The sequence below is a fragment of the Parus major genome, chromosome 2 (genome assembly GCF_001522545.3).
Source record: "Parus major isolate Abel chromosome 2, Parus_major1.1, whole genome shotgun sequence".
NCBI lineage: Eukaryota > Metazoa > Chordata > Aves > Passeriformes > Paridae > Parus > Parus major.
Genome location: NC_031769.1, coordinates 85,066,829 through 85,084,381, shown reverse-complemented (window position 1 = coordinate 85,084,381; position 17,553 = coordinate 85,066,829). Strand labels below are relative to the sequence as shown.

The window sequence follows — 17,553 nt, the reverse complement described above, 5'->3', positions numbered from 1 at the left end:
TCCTGCATTCAACTATGACATTTGTCTGCCAAGGTCTGAACAGTAATTTTGGTCATTACCTTCTGTCAGTTGTTGATTCCAGGAGGAAGAGACGTGTTCAGAAACACAGGAAAGACACAAGCAAGACATTTTTGCTTTGCATAATTTAAAAGCAAATAGATGTTTCAGTGCTGTCCCTTCCTCCCTTCTTGATACCTTTGTCCCACTGTTTCACTTTCAAGTCCTATGCCTCACTGAGATTATAATTTGGTGAGTACATTAACTACTAAAACTGAGCCTCTGTACATACCAAGGCAGTACAATTTGCTGCCTTTAAATAATAGCTTTTTTTATTAAATACCAAAATTCATTATGTGTTTAATGTATCACTTTTTAAGATACTTAGATCAAGAAAAGTATCTAAAGAGACAAACTATTCATCAAGTCAGTTATTTTGCAGTTGAATGTCCCAATGATTGATCAATCTATAACACATTAAAGCAAGAGACTGAGAGCAAATTTGGGTCCTACTTGAATTTGTTTCTTTCTTCACGTTCAATCCTTTGCAACCTTTCTTCTCTCTCCTGACGCCGTCTTTCTCTTTCTGCTGCCAAGGACTCCTGGTGCTGCCGAAAGGATGATGTAAGGAGACCACCCAAAGCTGGCCTGCAGAAAAGGAAGATCAGATTTCTCAGTGTCACTTTTATTGATTATACTGGCAAAAACTGAGTAGCAATCATTCAGTAAGTAACATAATCCCAACCAACAGAATGACATGGCAATATATATGTATGGTTTTCAAAGCATTTGCTAAGCATCTTCTTGCTAAATTGATCATAGATTCTGTGATGAGCTGAAAAAAAACCCAGTTAAGGTAGGCTTCCTAAATAGCTAAACTTCTGAAGCACAAATAAAGTATGTGTAAAAATTCTTCAGTTTATTTCAACTGCAATATTTTCTAAATATTTTTTTTTAACTTTATAATCTTATTTTTAACTTTATAATCCTGTTAATAGAAAAGCTGAATCCTGTAAAGGATTTTTGAAATTTTAAAGAAAATAATCTGTTATGCAGTGATGTTAAAAACAGGTATGTCACAAACACCTGAGAATCCTCTGTACAGAAAAACAAAAGTAAAGGAATATGTCAGAAGTGCCCTAGAGAATGCAAATGTTCTCTTAAGCACCAGGCATATTTTTCCTTTATACATTAATAAATTTGATTATCATGATTTCCTTGCTGCATGTGCTGTAAAAGCAAGATGAATCTCATATTAAAACATATCAGTAAAACACAAAGGGACAGTCTTCTCAAACCATTTTGAAAACTGTCAGAAAAGGTGGCCTCTACAATAAGGACTTTTCAAATATATAAAGGTACATTTACATTCACTTAGAGTTTGGTGTTGACATAGATTTTTTTATTGGCTTTACTCTAAGTAGTATTTTGTCTGGGAGAGTGTGTCCTGTTACACAACCTTCCCCAGCATGGTGGTATTGGTACCACCAACCTCTCACATGGCAACAGAGTGACTTCAGAGTAAAAGTGTTTTTCTTTCTGTCTCTTAGACAGGAGAAAAAAAACCCCGTATTGTACAGGGTAGCTTTATACAGATGTGCGCTGATTGAATTAGATTGATAAAATCAAAAAGACATAACTCATGTAGAGCGGTTTCTGTGCATTGTTGTAACATGAGTTTTGCAATGAAAGGATTAATGAGAGAAATAGATACTGCCTTTTGTGTAAAAAGAAACTAAACCCTGCCTGCCTAGAGGAAGGTTCCTTAACCAGTAATGCAAACCTGAATACATTTTTCTCATTTTTAAGACTCAGACCCTTTCCCTTATTTATTTGCTTGCCTATGGCTGCACAGTGTAGGTATTTAGTATAATGGCAACAGTTCACTAGTGAAAATAGATGCAAAAGAAGACAAAAATATTAATGCAAACCTATCTTCCCCAAGTGTCTATGTCTGTACAAGCAGGAACACCACAAAACATAGCCATTTCAGCCCCACTGGCAGCAGGGCAGCATGAATATAATGCCAATAATTTCGATAAATTGAATTTCAATATGTCATATCCCACCCGCATAAACATTACATAAGATGGTATTAAACTTGATATTCTGTAAGAGTCCCTGCTGGCATTCCTCCAAAGCTACAGTATCAATGCTGGATCACACTCAAAACCATAAAAATCTCTAATATGCTTCAGCACTAAGAAAATGGGGAAAAAAACCCCTCAAACCCTGACAGTCAAGTACGTGTAGTGAATTTTCCCTTGAGCATGTTTGAGATTTATTTTAACTTTTGACCTTTTAGTGCATGTTGCAAGAGAAAGCTTTTAGCAGAAACAGTAGCACTACTGTACTAAAATTCAAAAGCTAGAGCTCCATCCCTGTAGTAGCATGAAAAAACATGGCTATATGGTTAGATATAACATCAGAAATTACTCATGGAAGGGGAAAAATGAACAGTGCCTCCATGTGAAGATATATGGAAATTAACTGTGGAAGATGGCAAAAGTGGGTCCCTATCAAGTCTCTGTTTTTATCTGTTTTGTGTATTCAGCTTGATATCCCATCCTGCCCAGCTGCCATGAAGTCTGCAAACTCCATTTAGAGTCAAAGGAAGGTATGGCTTAAAAGAAGATGGAAGAAAAATTAAGGGGAAGGATGAGGTGATGCTGAGAGACCAAAAGAGTGATTGTAGGTCTTGCACATCATCTAGCAGGTTGGAAACCTTCAGCTCTGACTGAGCTTTTTGAGGCCCTACAATAAATGCACATTCTTATGCAGGGGATTACAGGGAAATCACATGGAGATGCACAGCTCAGTCCTGCAGACAGGATTCTAAGCTAACCCTGGTAGTAAAATACCTCCAGACACTAAAACACCTTGTTTGGAGGTTTGTTCTAGCATAGTTTAGCTAGCATTGCTCACTGGGCTAAAATTTGCAGACGAATGAAGGGCAGCATCACAATCTAAATAGATGACCCACATCCATATATCCAGAAGAAAAGGTAGGGTCCACAGAACTGAAAATGCTAGTTTGCCATCTCTTCAAAACAAATCAAATCAACAACAATTAGTCAAAACTTGGAATTTCTTTATTTCTCACTACTAGTGAGTGCATACTTCAGCCGAATTACAAGCTGCAGGATAGCATGCACACACATGTCCAGTTCAACTCCTTTACCTAAAACACAGTCAAATTGTGTACAACAGTTTGTTGCATAAAATGGTCAAATCCAACAGTCCGAGCTTGCAGAAGGTTCTGTACATAGAGGTCATAATTAAACAGACAGGAACACAGTCAGCTGATCCTTTGTGTGACACTAACTTCTTAAAGCCCAAACAGTCAAGGTTTTGGGTCTTGAGTCACATTTAGAAAAGGGCAGGCAAAGAAACAGCACTGCTGTAGCTGAGTTAGTGCTCACTAAGTGGTTACACCCACTAAACCACACACATCTGCCCTCGGTGGGGACCACGCCTCACACCAAATGCTGAGACCAGCTGCCTTATGAAGCCTCATAAACTCATAGCTTCACTGCTGCTATCAAGTGCTGTAGCTCAACTGGTGTTTGGGTGCACCAATAGTCCTTTTAATGTGAACTGCAACTGTAAATGCACAGTTTTAGTATCTAGTAAACTCTGTTGGTAATTTTCTACATGAGCATAAGTTAAACCGGGGGTAAGAGGGCTATTTTCAGGGTGTACAAAGCTGTAAAGCAGCCAGAGGAAAAGCAAGCATTAAGAGGTATTCCTCAAACATTCTAAACAATTTGGAAAGGGATTTGTCTATGTACAGTGTGTCGACAAAATTTGATTTTTGTTTCTGTATTTCCCTGACAACATCACTTAAAGTAAATGTTTCCATTCAGTGAACACATACTTTAATTGCAAATGGCAGCATGAATGGCCAAACTAGATGGTGGTAAGGCTCAGGCTGAGCCTTCAGGTAATTTTGTTGCTTTGATCCTGTCTGAAGTGTGACAGTGCCTTCAGGTCTCATGAATTTCTAGGTCTTATTGCTGCAGGCTGCATTTTAAAAATGGATAAGCAAGAAAAAGGCTACAAATCTTCTGGCACTGAATCAAAGGTGATAAGAGATTTTAACAGGAAAGAGAATGTGAGTGCTCAAGGAAAGGATAATAGTGATCACTTGCAAAATGGAGCTATTAGCTAATATATGCCCGCATTTTAGTGCTGGTATCATATGTTACCAGCTGGTAATATCAACCATTTGTTCAGCTCCACAAATACAATCCAGAAGGATGCTTACTCTGGCTACTATTTTTAGTCTTGTAGAGAATGCAAGGCTATTAAGAATGAACTGTTAATATAAAAATGTTAAGAAAAGCTTTCTTATGCCTGCTGTTAAAACCAGTAAAAACGAAACAAGCTATGTTATTACTTTCTCATTCCAGAAAGAAAATACACAAGAAAGTGTCTTGATCTGTGGATTTGTGAATAGGGCTCCTCACCAAAGCATCAGGACACAGGGCCAAAGAGGTCATTAGTAACTTATCTTACTGGAAGATGAGGTAGGAAAAGGAGAAAAAAAAATGGGGAGGGGGGTTGGAGGGGAAAGAAAAATAAGTCAAAATATTGACAAACACAGAGCATTTGGGATACAAAGCCAAAATGTTGACAGTAGGCCAAAGCTCTTCTGAAAAAAAATTCAGCTAGCCTAACCTACAGCATTTAACACAGCAGTGAATTAGTAATCATTATTATAAACACAAATTTTGGCAGACACAAGATATCTCATACTTTTTTTCAAATTCTTGCAGTTTTCTGAAAATACTCCATCATTGACTATACATTGTGAAGGGGATTATGTGCCCTGAATTACCCTAATCTTGTTGCAAACTGAAGAAAATATTTCTGTGTTACTGAAAGCAAAACTGAAATTCTGAACTTCAAATATTCTTTAATCATGTAAGCTTTGAGATACTCTTTTGTGGCTGCCTTTCCCTTTGTTTGGTTGAATTTTTAAAAATTTCCTGAGTATAAATGGTTATCTACAGGAAGAATACAAAATACAAATGTATATTTTTAGGAGCTAAAAAAAAATTAACAGATGACTTATGAGAGGAAATCCCTTTAGGTCATAAGGTTAATATTCAGGATTGTCTTTAATTCAACAAGGGGCAGAGTCATTAATAACTTTAATAAGGAAGCACTAATTACCTAATTTTGCAAAGTGCTCCTGTTCCAGCAGCCATGGGAATGCTACAGGGAGGGTACAACTGTTGGCAGCTCCTACTCAGGCCTTAAGTAACTCTAAATGCCTCTTGGCTTTAACAAAATAAATCCGCTTTCCAGCTAAGAAAGAGACAAAAGGGGAGGCAAAGCTGCCAAGAGCCATATTGCTTTTCACAGTTAAAGAAACTCCCCGTGTGTTATGTCTCCCTACATGACACGACAAATTCAAAAGCAAGTTGATATAAGACTCTGCAAACAGACTAAACATTACTTAAGGAATCTTTACAAAACTTCTCTCAAAAATAAACAGAAAATTGAGAGCTAAAACTACTGACTAATGCTTCCTCTAAGAAAGAAACTTGAGAATGACCAAGTGAAGGAACAACTCAAATTAGAGCTACAGCAGGACAGAGCTGCACAGAGACTGGGAAATGCACAAGGACTTTCTACATACACTCTCCTCTTCCAGCTGACCTGTGCAGCTTTTACACTGTGCTTCTGTCTTTCCCCAACCTGCAGCTTCTCATTCTCATGACTTACACTTAAAAGGTGACTTACACCTTGCCTGGCTGGAAGTGACTTGTGACCAGGAAATGGTCACAACTTGGAAGTCACCAGGCTAAGGTGGGTGTGCTTTGAGCATCAGCACTGCACATGGCACATTCAGCCAGCAACACTCTGCAGTCTGAAACCATAACCAGTTCATGCTTCTGTTTAAATATATGCCTTATGATGAAGTTCACAAAGCTGCAATCAAGAATATTGCTTACACAGTAGTTCGACAAGCAGCTAGGCCAGTGCAAGCCACCACTGCTTCCCAAACTGTAAATCAAGTAATTCCTAAGGTCATTTTTCCTCTTCAAATCTCAGCAATAAAGTTGAGGCTTTTGCCCTGGGCCACTAACATCAAGCTACCAAGCTATCCGTTCCTCATTATGTTACTCAGAGCGAGAGATGTGCTTGGCATTTGCCACAAGCAAAAATCATCGCAATCTCTAGTCTGAGAGCCCAGAAGTACACACAGAAAGAACAGAAAGCCAAGGAAAGAGGAGCAATTCTTGGGAGAGCAGCAGCTTTGTAGGCTGTATCGCAGGTTTTGTTTCATAGGTTTCTGTGTTACCTTAGTGCTTAACAGCTGGAGTAAGGGAACTGCAGAGCACAAATTAGTGATAAATGGCTAACAACAACAAAAAAAAAAGTAACAAGAAAGAACCTGCCAAGAAGCTTCACCTCCCAAGATGCTGCCAAGAAGCAGCATCTCCCTGGTGTTGTCAATTTCTGAGACCTTTAATTTTAGTAGCAAATGTAACTGAAAAGCTGTTTGGCAGTCTAAAGGAATTTTTTTGTTTTGTTTTAAAGAAAAAAACTTGAAATAAAGCACCAGATTTCCAGAAAATCACTATTTCAGGCACCTGGAAGGGGAATAAAACTCCAAAGAAGAGCGTCTGCAGACTTTTACTGCACTTTATGCTTATGATTTAGGTATGGTGTTTAAGTGTCAGAGGAGAAAAAAACCACCTATAATCTAGGCATGCCAATCTCACTGTCTGTGACCTGTTTTAGAAATATATGTTTGAAGATACATTTCCTTTAAAAGATACAGAAGAGCATGGAAATGAACACTCAATGTTCAAGGCCCTGCATCATGGGAGCCCAAGGTAATGTATTGCTGTACATTAGAAAACAAGTGAGATGGAAAACATATGTTTTCATACAAAGAATGTGAAATATATGTAATATTTATTAAGCCTATTTTCTAACGCTCTGGAAAAGCTGAAGATGCTTCAAACTGGAATAATGTGCAAATACCATAGTAGGTCTTTACCAGGCTTGGAGATTTGGAAGAACTTCTGAGGGACCAGCCAGAAGTGGAAACTAAGTCCACAGTGACTGGCCAAGAGCCTCAAGAAGTAGAGGTTTGAGAACTGAACTCTGGCATTTGATTTAAGAGACAGAGGCGAGACCATGAACTCCTGCTCCTTTGGCAAGCAGTGCCCCGAGAAGGCTTTCTGTGCTGGGCTGACTGTACTACTGTTTGACTGTCAGGCCTGGGGGAACCATCTCCTGGCAAATGCATCAGAAGAAACCCACCCTGGCAAACACACCAGCAGGATATTTTTTCTGGTAGTGAAATGAATTAAAGCTGGTGCTGAATTTAGGAGCTCTTGCCTTAGAAGTTACACTCCTCCATGATCTCCTCTACCAACAGCCTTGATCAACAATGCAAACACGTCATCACCAAAAAGAAACTGTGAGAGGGTGTGAAGCTCTGCAAGTAACAGGTTTGATGTCCAGTGGCAGATTTCAGGCTGCAGTTTCAATTTCAGTGACTGTCTTAGAGTCTGACAATGCAGTCTGGCTAGACAGAAATATCCTAGGTGTGAGCATAAGGTGTGGAAATACAGACTAGTATTACAACACCTTCTGCCCCCAGCCAAAGGGCCAACTTGGAGGGACAAAAAATGCTTTTCTTCCTGATGTGTTTCAGTCATGCACTGCTCTTTCCCTTTATTATTAAAATTTATGAGGTTATGAGAGTGATTATTTTTTTTTTTTTGTATTAACTAGGGAGAAAGAGTTAATTGGTGATTTAAGTTGTGAAAAGTGGGAGCAGTGTCTTCATGGAGCAAAGCACTCTTTGGCATGAGAAAGCAGGCAGACTGGGTTATACATCTCACACATTAGGAGCAACTTTCACAAGCAAAGATACAAGAGAACTGACACGCTCCTTCTCTCCCAATGAAGGGCTGAACAGAAAGTGCCCTGCAATTTGCCCTCCTTCAGCAGGATTCCCATGGTTGCAATATGCACTTCAGAAACATGGCTCTCCACAGGGGACCCAGGGAAATGAGAGAGAACAACAGCATTGCAAAAAGTTGCCAAAAGGCTGTAGCTGTATTTAGAAACAGTAAAGTAAGCCTTTTCTTCTGCTGTACAATCAGAAATATATAGATGATGTGGATTTCAAAGACCAAAATGTAGCTACTTTTGCACAGACTTATACTGCTCTTATGATTCCCTACTGATCTCAGCCAAAGAGGGTTTTAAAAGTATGAATGTCAAAATGTCAACCACACTGCTTCCATCCACCTAAATTGTAGCTCTTGTTTACATAAGCAATATGCAGCCAAGGGTTTGAAAGGCCTGTCAGGGCAACTGAATGGAGCATGAATCATTGCACTGGGCACTGCTCTAAATGTTGCTTCTTCCTTCCTCCTCATTCTCAAAGGTCAGATAAATGGTACCAGGACCTGCATCTGAAGCTCTTCCCTGCATGATAAAAGACAGGAATCTTTTTGTGAAAGCTTTGCATAACTGTAGCATAAGCTGAAACCAGAAAACACACCTTAGAGCTAACCATAGATATGCATCTGCTTCTTATCAAATGTCTTCCTCTCTGCCCCTCCCCACCTCCCCATCTTCTAACTTTTTTTGGGTGTTTGAATCTGTGTAAATTTTTACCATCAGGAGGTAGGAAACAGTGTTTACATAATCTGAGTAAACACCATTCACAGAAGAGTGTGAAAACCTCCAGAATACTTTCCATTTACTAATTAGTGCCAAGTATTGCATCATGCACTACATGGCCTACTCTGCAATAAGCAAATTCCATCTGTCAATCTCTACATGGACAATTTTTCAATGGGTATCTTTCAGGACAATGAAATTAAGGAAGGCTTCTGCCCTTCTTCAAAGCAGTCAATTCTTTAGAGTTTGCAGAACTATACATCTTGCAGTGGCAGCACTGTCACAAAGAATAAGAGAATGCAAAATGGCAATTGAAACTGTAAACCTAATTATCTTTAAAGAAATAACTGCATCTATTCTGCAGACAACACACAGCTATGGTGTACACACATTTTTCACACTTCTCAGACACATACAGGAAGCATCAGGCTGTAACATCCCTTAAATGTAAAACTGCAGAAACCCTGGTGAGTTCATGAACTATCATGAACAGCAAGCTGCAAATTTAAACAAGAGTACAAAGATTTTTATCATGTGAGGTGGAAAGCAGCAAACATAACCTGATGGAAAGACAGAGATGTGACTCTGAGCACTGTGTTCAGTCATAACATGTAGAAGAGATCTGATGGTTGAAGGTAGAGCACTTTATAGTTTCACAGAAAAAAGAAAGATGAGGTGTATTGGCTGGAAGATGCTGCTAGAAAAACTGGCTTTAAAATATAAAATATTTTCCTAGCAGTGATAATAAATATTGGAATGTTTTCAGGAGGAATCATGCACTGCCACTTGAAAACACATGAGAGTACAGGGGTCTTTCATTTAGCTTCTGTGAGACCCATTGTAGGTCACAACAGAGGATTGCAGAGCTCCCCTCTGGCCTGACTCTCCATGAATCTGCAAATTTCACAGCTTTATCCTGTGGGGCCAAGACATTTTGGCTTCAAACCAGCAAGGCACTTACACACATGCTGAAATGAAAGGTGGCTTTCTTTGTTGGATCAGGGCCAGCACCATCAGCCTCTTGCAGGACAAGCCCAACCATCTTTAGCCATCTCAGTGTCTGACCACTTCGGGGTTGCTTTGCCGCAGTAGCAATCAGAAACTTAGAAGAGCAGGGGCTTGGAAATCTTCCAAAGCAGCGGGATACTTTTAACTCTTGCTTATCTTGCTGAGGTAAAGGGGGGTGAATATGCTGGTTTAGAGTTTTTTATTATATTTGCACTTAGCAATAATTTAATTGAGATCAGGAAACACAAATCAGGAAAGACGCATTGAGGCAAGGTACTCCAGGAAGATGAACAAATAAAAATCAATGCCTTTCTCCAAAGAGAAACTTAATGTAATTACTCACTTGAAAAAAAGGATTAAATCAATACCTCAGGGTTAGAAATACATGTATGCTGGAAGAACCTAACTTGAACCATTCTGAGTAGTAGTCTGGAAAGGATGTGAGGCATTAGGTAGGTTCAAACAAACATACACACACAAACACACATACATATACAGAAATATGCCATAGAGTCATTAACAAAAATTAACTGGAATACAGAAAAAGGATCCTGTAAAAAACCTTAAGTTCAGAAAACAGGGTGGAGGATGCTGTTTTTATGAATTAGAGGCCAGTTACGAAACAAACAATCTAAACCCCATTAACTGGCTATTTTAAAAATGATTGTATTAAATTATTGAATGAAATTAATTAAAAACTTTTACCTTTCCTTCTTAAAGTCAGCATAGCATCCCTTGAAACTGTCATTTACTCTCAGGTTGTAACAGATAGTTAATTCCTGGTGGTCCAAACCTCTTGCCAAGAATTTCTTTCATGTATCCATAATATTTTTCTATATTTTTCTTCCCCTAGTACCTTTCATAATTCAAAAGAGTATTTTGATTGTTCAAAATATTTTTTTGCCAGTTTGGGTTTTTTTCCCCTTTTAATTTTTTTCTTAAAGCAAAATGATAACTGGTAGGTTACTAGGAGTTTGCTTTAGCTACAGAAAGAAATGGATGAAATACAATAAGATATATCACATATTTTCAAGAAAGAACAATATTATGGCCTAGGAAATTCTGAGCTAAGCAGATTTCCAAGATTTTGCAAATGATTTCAGATGATAAAAGTGAAGATAGATCTGAATTTATTTTTAAAAATGAAAACAAAGAAAATGTCTTTTAATTCACCTTTTAATACTTAGAACAGCATATGTGCAGAGCAACTCTGCTTTATCGACTTAAGTGGAAGAAACAGAAGTAGGATGGAAATACACCTAGCTTTTAACACCAAGTCAGACAGAAAGACTTGAGAATGAGTGGGAAATGATCACATTAATTTTTTTTTTTTTTAAAATTTCCCAATGTTAGAAAAAATCCAGCTAGAAGCTATTTCAAATACACATTCAGAACAGCTTACATTTATCTTCTTCATCCTTGTCTGCAAAGGAAGTGTTGTCAAAACACTGATTAATTTACAAACCTGTCAGATTTGGTCTCCTGAGGCGGTGACAGAGTTGTCCCATAACGAGTAGTGGGTGTTGTTGGGGCACTCACACCAGTGTAAGGTCGTGGAGAAGAGTAAGAGCTGCTGCCATAGCTATTGTACCTGAAGAAATGGGAAGAAAGGTAGGAGAAAGGGAGAGACAGAAAGAATCTGTCAGCGAACAGGCATGCAACAGTGAATCCTCTTATTTACAGGGTGGTAGTGATCCCATACCCCACAACTTTTCAAACATTCACCTTCTGAAAATGTTGCTCTATTTCCAAATATGCAACCAATCATGTACTCTTAATATCAACCATGGTATGAACATACGTGATGAAACAGTGAGCTATTTGGTAAGGAAAATAATGAGAGATTTGCACAGTCCTCACAAGTGACAACTCAGAACAGGAATACTTGAATTACTGCTCAGTTATTCAGAATTATTAGCTATTTTGGGAGCTGATATCCAGCCATTAGAAAAAGGATCAAACCAGCCCAAGACAGCAGTATTCATATCTACTACAATTAAGGAAAACAGCAGTACTCCTGAGACATGCTCTGAACATGGGCATCCATGACTTGCAAATGCTTGAATTTTAAATGGAAAAGCAACCACATTATTTTCAATTAAAGGCAGCAGTATTTTCTTTCCCCTCCCCCAACATAAGTAATAGCTTATGTGCCATTTCTTACAATGTCTGTAAAAAATCATCACCATGGTTAAAAAGACATGTCTCCGGAAGCACGGCTTTAGAAATTTCTATCAGCCCTTCTCTCCATTAAAAAACCCCATAAACTTGCTTCACTTCAATGTGAGCTTGCTGATCAAAGAGAAATTGTTTCCAGGACTCCTGGAACGACCACCTCCCCAGAGTCCCTTCTATCAATGTTTTCATCCTGGCTCCTGTACTGAATAAAAAAGGCAGTTGTGTTGTTTTGCTGTGCCTTTTAACCATTATACTTAAACAGCATCTCAAGAAAAGATTCTTGATTTGGGAAAATGTTATTTCTCTCTTTAGTATTGTTCACAGACAGTGCCATTTTCCCACATGGAAAGCATATGAGTCTCTGAAGATCAGTAGTCTGCAAGGCCAATTCATCCAAATGAAAAAATTAATTTCAAGAAATAGAGCAACATAATTTTCCTTATAATAATTCATAAGATATGATACTATATCCTCTGTCACCATATCTTTTCTCTGCTGCTTCTTCCTTCGCACACATCAGCACTCAGTAATTTCACTCAGCAATTTTATTTGAAAAGCCTGGTTGGTTTCCTTCAGCTCCATTTAGCACACTCATCTAGCCATGCAAAATTTCGTTCAAAGTTTCGAGCTTCATTCCTTAGGGTTCAGCATTGCTGCCTGCCAAGGCCCACATTAAAATCAGAGTAGATTTTTCAGCTAGGTGCTTTTACAATGGAAGGGATTGTGCTTTAGAGAACATGTCCTCTTGGATAGCAGTTTCAGGTTAATGCTTTAGAAAATATCTCCCCTCTCCCATCTGTTTTTGAGACACTATACTGACCAGCAAGAGGGGAAATACTTTCAGAAAAAAATTCTAACATGCATGTTTCTGAGCCACAAAAGGAATTTCGCAGGAAATAATTGCTGTCCGGGCCTTCTTGCCCTAAAAGAAAACTAACTAGAAACTGGAGACAGTGGCCTGCTGGAGGCTGTGTAACTGGACAGTGTGGAGCTTTACTGGTAGCAGAGACCTGGCTAGGGTCTTCTCTCTGACAGGCTCAGCCCAGGAAACGTTCTGACTGTGCCTTTACTGAGTGATGAGAAAATTCCATTGTCCTGATAAGAACTCAGAGCTTATTTGGTATGTTCCTGACACAAAAACCTCCATTTCCATTTCTATCTAACTGCAAGGAGACCTAATTGTCAACCATTACATGTGCTTTTCTTTTCTGCCCCATGAAAGAGCTGACATAGAGCAGAACCCTTTTTCAGACCAAGGGTTTTCAATTAGTCCAAAGATAACCCTCATGCAAATGGAGGGAACACACCTCCTGTGGAGTCAGGCCTACAACAACTAAAAAATCAAATTCAGAGGGACTGGTCTGGACACAACACCCTATCAGATTTAGAGGAACACTTTGTTGTAAGAGTAGGAACAAGGCAAGACCAGAACACCAGGGTAAGTCTGCATGCTGTACACAAAGTTTATCATCTTTCTAACCTTCCTCTGCTACTGGCTATTTCTTCCATTTTCCCTTCTTATTTGATGTACCAGAGGAGATGCAATAGTCTTATCCTGCAGCATTCACTCTGAAGACATTTTCCTCTTTTATGGGCATATTACAAACTTAATTGTGCAAGCTTTGCCCTCCTTTTCTTTCAAATAAACCCAGAAGAATCCCCATCCTCACCCCCACCCTTGAATCTCTGTACTAACTGGAAGCAGAAAAGATGGTCAGAGGAAAAAAAAAACCAAAACACTGGCAGGAATGGCAGGTATTTAGGAATTTACTCTCTCAAGTATAACAGCAGCAGCAATAGGAGACCAATAAATAAGTGTGAGGGTCTAAGGGAAAAAAATGCATCAATCAAGGAAAATGTAAATTTAGAGGAATTCCAGTGTTCTAGTTGCAGGTAAGGGAAAAATGTGCGAATTAATTACTTAGATTTACAGTCTTTTCAGAAAAATGAAAAAGGGACCAACCACACCCACCTATTAGGAGAGAAAGATCAAAAATTAAAAGGGTCAAAGGAAGCAAAACATTTGTTCACATGCAGAAATTCAGAAGGACTGCTGGAGAGAGGAAGAAATAGATACGCATGCAATATAAATATACATTTTCAGCACCTAATTTAAAGAACACGGAAAACTGTGAGAGATAGCAAAAAAATCATCGACCTCTTTTCAAGGTAATTCTCTATCATTGGTTTTACTACTACTTACTGTCTATCTCTTTTACTTGAAAAACAAAAAACTTGACAAAACAATATATATATATTTTAGATGGGTAGGATGGAGAAATAAAAAACTAAGAGAAATGCTTGAGGAACAGGAAAATTCAATAGATGCTGTGGAGATGAAACTGTCTGAGTGCTATGTTACCTTTATAAATTTGTTATTACAAGCATGAGCTCAAATTGCACATGAGATGGACATGCACTGTAATCAAACAACAAATTTAGGATTTGGCTTTCAGCCTTTGAAGCCAGGACTTCACCCCCGAATTTCAAGTGCTGATCTGACTGCTTTTGGTTTTATAGCAGAAGAGCCCCATTAATTTTCATGAAAACATGTCTGCAAATTACATTGTTGTAAATGAGAGCAAAATGGTGCTCATTTTTGTGACCTCCCAAATCATGGGTTATTTATCCACTGCTCTATAGAGGAGGCCAGGATATTTATTAACTACAGACCTGGAAGAAGAGTAATGATATTAGCAAACACAAGGAGAAAATATCAAATCAAAATACAGGCTTACAGGGCTTAAATTAGTACAGTATGTTCTGGAAAGAATACAATGCATAGAGTAGCATTATTACCACTGTAAAATTCTTGAGAAGTGCTATTTATTTATCTAAAAATTATTGTTAGCTATATAAAATCTACCTGTTTTCCCTCATCATTTCTGCTTCCTTCTCTTTCACAGATGCTGGAGACTCTTCAAAGTCATACGAGAAGAGGTGAAAAGGAGTGTGCGGTACGTAAGGTAATTTCTCCACTGTTGGAGATGCTTTTGGAGTAATGGATGCTGAGGAATTTTGGGGAGAGCTCAGCAATGCTGTTGCAGGTGAAGATGGTGATGAAAGGACAGAATTATGATGAGAGACAGAGGAGTCAGGCACAGAAGAGGAGTTGCTAGAAAAGCTCTTTGCTCTAGAGCAGGCGAGAGGCCTCTCAGCTGGAGAAATGGCACTGGAGACAGCTGAAGAGTCAGAACACTGTGAAAAGTTTTCGTTCACAGCCTCATGCACATCTGGAACCTCACTGCAGGGGGAAGAAATCATTAGAAAGGGAAGCAGAGAGAAAAATGGAGCAAAGGGAGATAATAGATAGTAACACTTGCAGGGAAAAAAGAAGACTAAGTAGAGTTAGACAAACAAAAATTTCCAATATTTACACAATCATTGCATCTTTTTAAGTAAAGAGAACTCACATCTTTGTATTTCACTAGGATTCTTCTTGGGGTTGGAAATACTGGGGAAAAAAGCAACTCATTCTAAAAGAAAAGAGGGTATTTAACCTATAGGCTTCAAAACTAATTTTCATGAGTGTTTTCACATCTATTTACAGAAAAATTTTCCTATATTTCAAGTTAGGCTGTAAAGATTGTCAGAGCATTACAAAGCAGACTGAGCCCACTGGAAAGCACTCCATGGAGAACAGATGCTTCAAGATACAGTCTGCATGACTGCTTCTCCAAGTCCAGATATCTGACTATAATCCTCTCTGGGAATCTGATCTTTTTGCTAAAAATGTTAATCTAACAAAGATGAAAGTAAAAAAGTACTCAATTAGCCCTGTTCTGTCAAGTTTAGAATGATCTCAAAAGCAACACCTTACAAGATATTTGTCTAGATATGAAAGCACTAATTTCTGGTTTCTCTGAGTGTAAGCATTCCATGCTGGTCTTTCATAGAAACTTGCAGAGTTTGCATCAAAGGAAACAGAAAACACATCTGCTTTGCTCTACTGAAGGCAGATGTTGCTGAGTGATAGAAGGCACAAAGCAGGTGAAAAGCCATGGGATCTGCACTCCAGGGTGTCTGTTTTCACTACTAACTCCAGCATAAACACTGTGCATGGGCTTTGGGCTGGATCTCTTGGCAAGTGGCTGATTTCATTCTCCCAAGACCACTTCTGCAATCCCTCAACCAGCATGGAAGACACAGTCCTTATCTGAGGCCTGTGGGCTTGGCACAGCATAGGCAACAAAAACACAATTTATATTAGATATGCTGGGATATTATGCAGTTAATCATCAGGTGTATACCAGGTAACTGTTCTCACAATGGAAAATCTGGAAACCTTCATCTATTCCACCTATTGACAGGAGACACTGAAGCCAGGCCAGTCCTACCTGACAGCATCTAAGATGAATAGCCAGGTTACAATTAATTTTGATTATGCTACAGAGACAGTGAAAGAAGGAACTTGGGAAAGTCATGAAAATATCACCCAGTTATCTTAAAGAGATAATTACCTTAAAAAGACCAGTGACCTAAAAACACCTTATACTCTTCACATGGCTCTTCCTCATTTTTTAAAGCAGTATTCTAGCATACTCATGAGATTTACCAATAACTTGTGTCTTTGCTTTTACTTTTAAGAATCAGATTTGAGGAAATTATCACTTAATTTTGAAATTTTAGGCAGCCATTGGCAAGATTTGCAGACTGGAAGATAATAATAACAACAGCACAGTATTTTCTTTGGAATCCACACATTAAACAGTTTCTTTTTTTCCTTCTGCGCTATCTAGTGTCTACATGAATGTGGTTTATGTAAAAAAAAATAAAATCCAATCTCATTTGCTGAGATTTAAAGCCAAATAATTTAACCTAAATCAAATGGCTGTCTGGAACAAAGAATGTATTTTCTTGCTTTCAGTTTATAAGGATCAAGTGGCCAAATGCCAAAGACATATATGTATGTATCTCAGAAAAAAAGTGGAAAATTTTACAAGAGAATTGATAGGTGATGAATAATATTGGTTGGTGATTTGCTTATGTCTGTATACACACAGATGGGCAGGCATTTATAAAATTATATATATATAATATACACATATGTATCAGTTTTTCCTCCACATAGTTCTTTGCTAATAAAACATGAACAAAACTTTTATGAAATCTTAGGCAGCATTCAAAAAATGTCAATTTATTGCACAGCAACAGATATTCCTAATAAGGTAGTATTATGAAGATAGGGATCAAAGCCTAAGAAACCAAGAGACATCCTCAGGTAAGCATTGGAGTATTTCATCATTCCTTAACTAAGAAGTTAAACCAAACCACGCTTAAAATTATGCTTTTCACTAAAGCTTTTAGGATATGTGAGCATTACATAAAGGGAATAAGTGCAGACAGTTCATAGTGCATTGAACCTATATAATTAAACATTTTCATTAGCACTGCCAGCCCCCAGCCCGCTCCCCAAAGCTTTTAAACACAAAAACATTTCCTTGGGGGGTGGCTTTAACAGGTGATCAAGGAATGTGAGTGGAAAGGTGGATGCTGATGCACACTGTGCTGGTGAGTTCACATCAGAGCCTGAAGAAAAGGTGGAGGGACAATGCTGAATCCTGGTACCTGGCTTTGACCTGCCTATTGGCCTCTTCCTCCCCCTCATCCTCAGTATTGGGCTCTGTGACTGGCTGTTCTTCTTCCTCCTCTTCATACTCGTCCTCTCTGAGGTCAGACCAGGGAAAGAGGCATGCAGTGGGATGGAAA

General features: G+C 38.5%; 1 protein-coding gene across 5 annotated transcripts in view; it reads right to left on the bottom strand.

Annotated features, from left to right (window-relative positions):
• Nucleotides 1-17,553, bottom strand: part of FHOD3 (formin homology 2 domain containing 3) — a 373,706-nt gene that overhangs the window by 80,326 nt on the left and 275,827 nt on the right. For 3 of the 5 annotated variants that reach the window (XM_015619233.3, XM_033512168.1, XM_015619234.3), the window contains exons 11-12: nt 11,132-11,257; nt 511-645 (exon numbers count right to left, since the gene is read on the bottom strand). In XM_015619233.3, coding sequence (XP_015474719.1) covers nt 511-645; nt 11,132-11,257 — 261 coding nt within the window. Of the gene's footprint in view, nt 1-510; nt 646-11,131; nt 11,258-17,412; nt 17,512-17,553 lie in introns of all 5 variants that reach the window. The other 2 variants (XM_033512167.1, XM_033512166.1) reach the window with 1 other exon arrangement.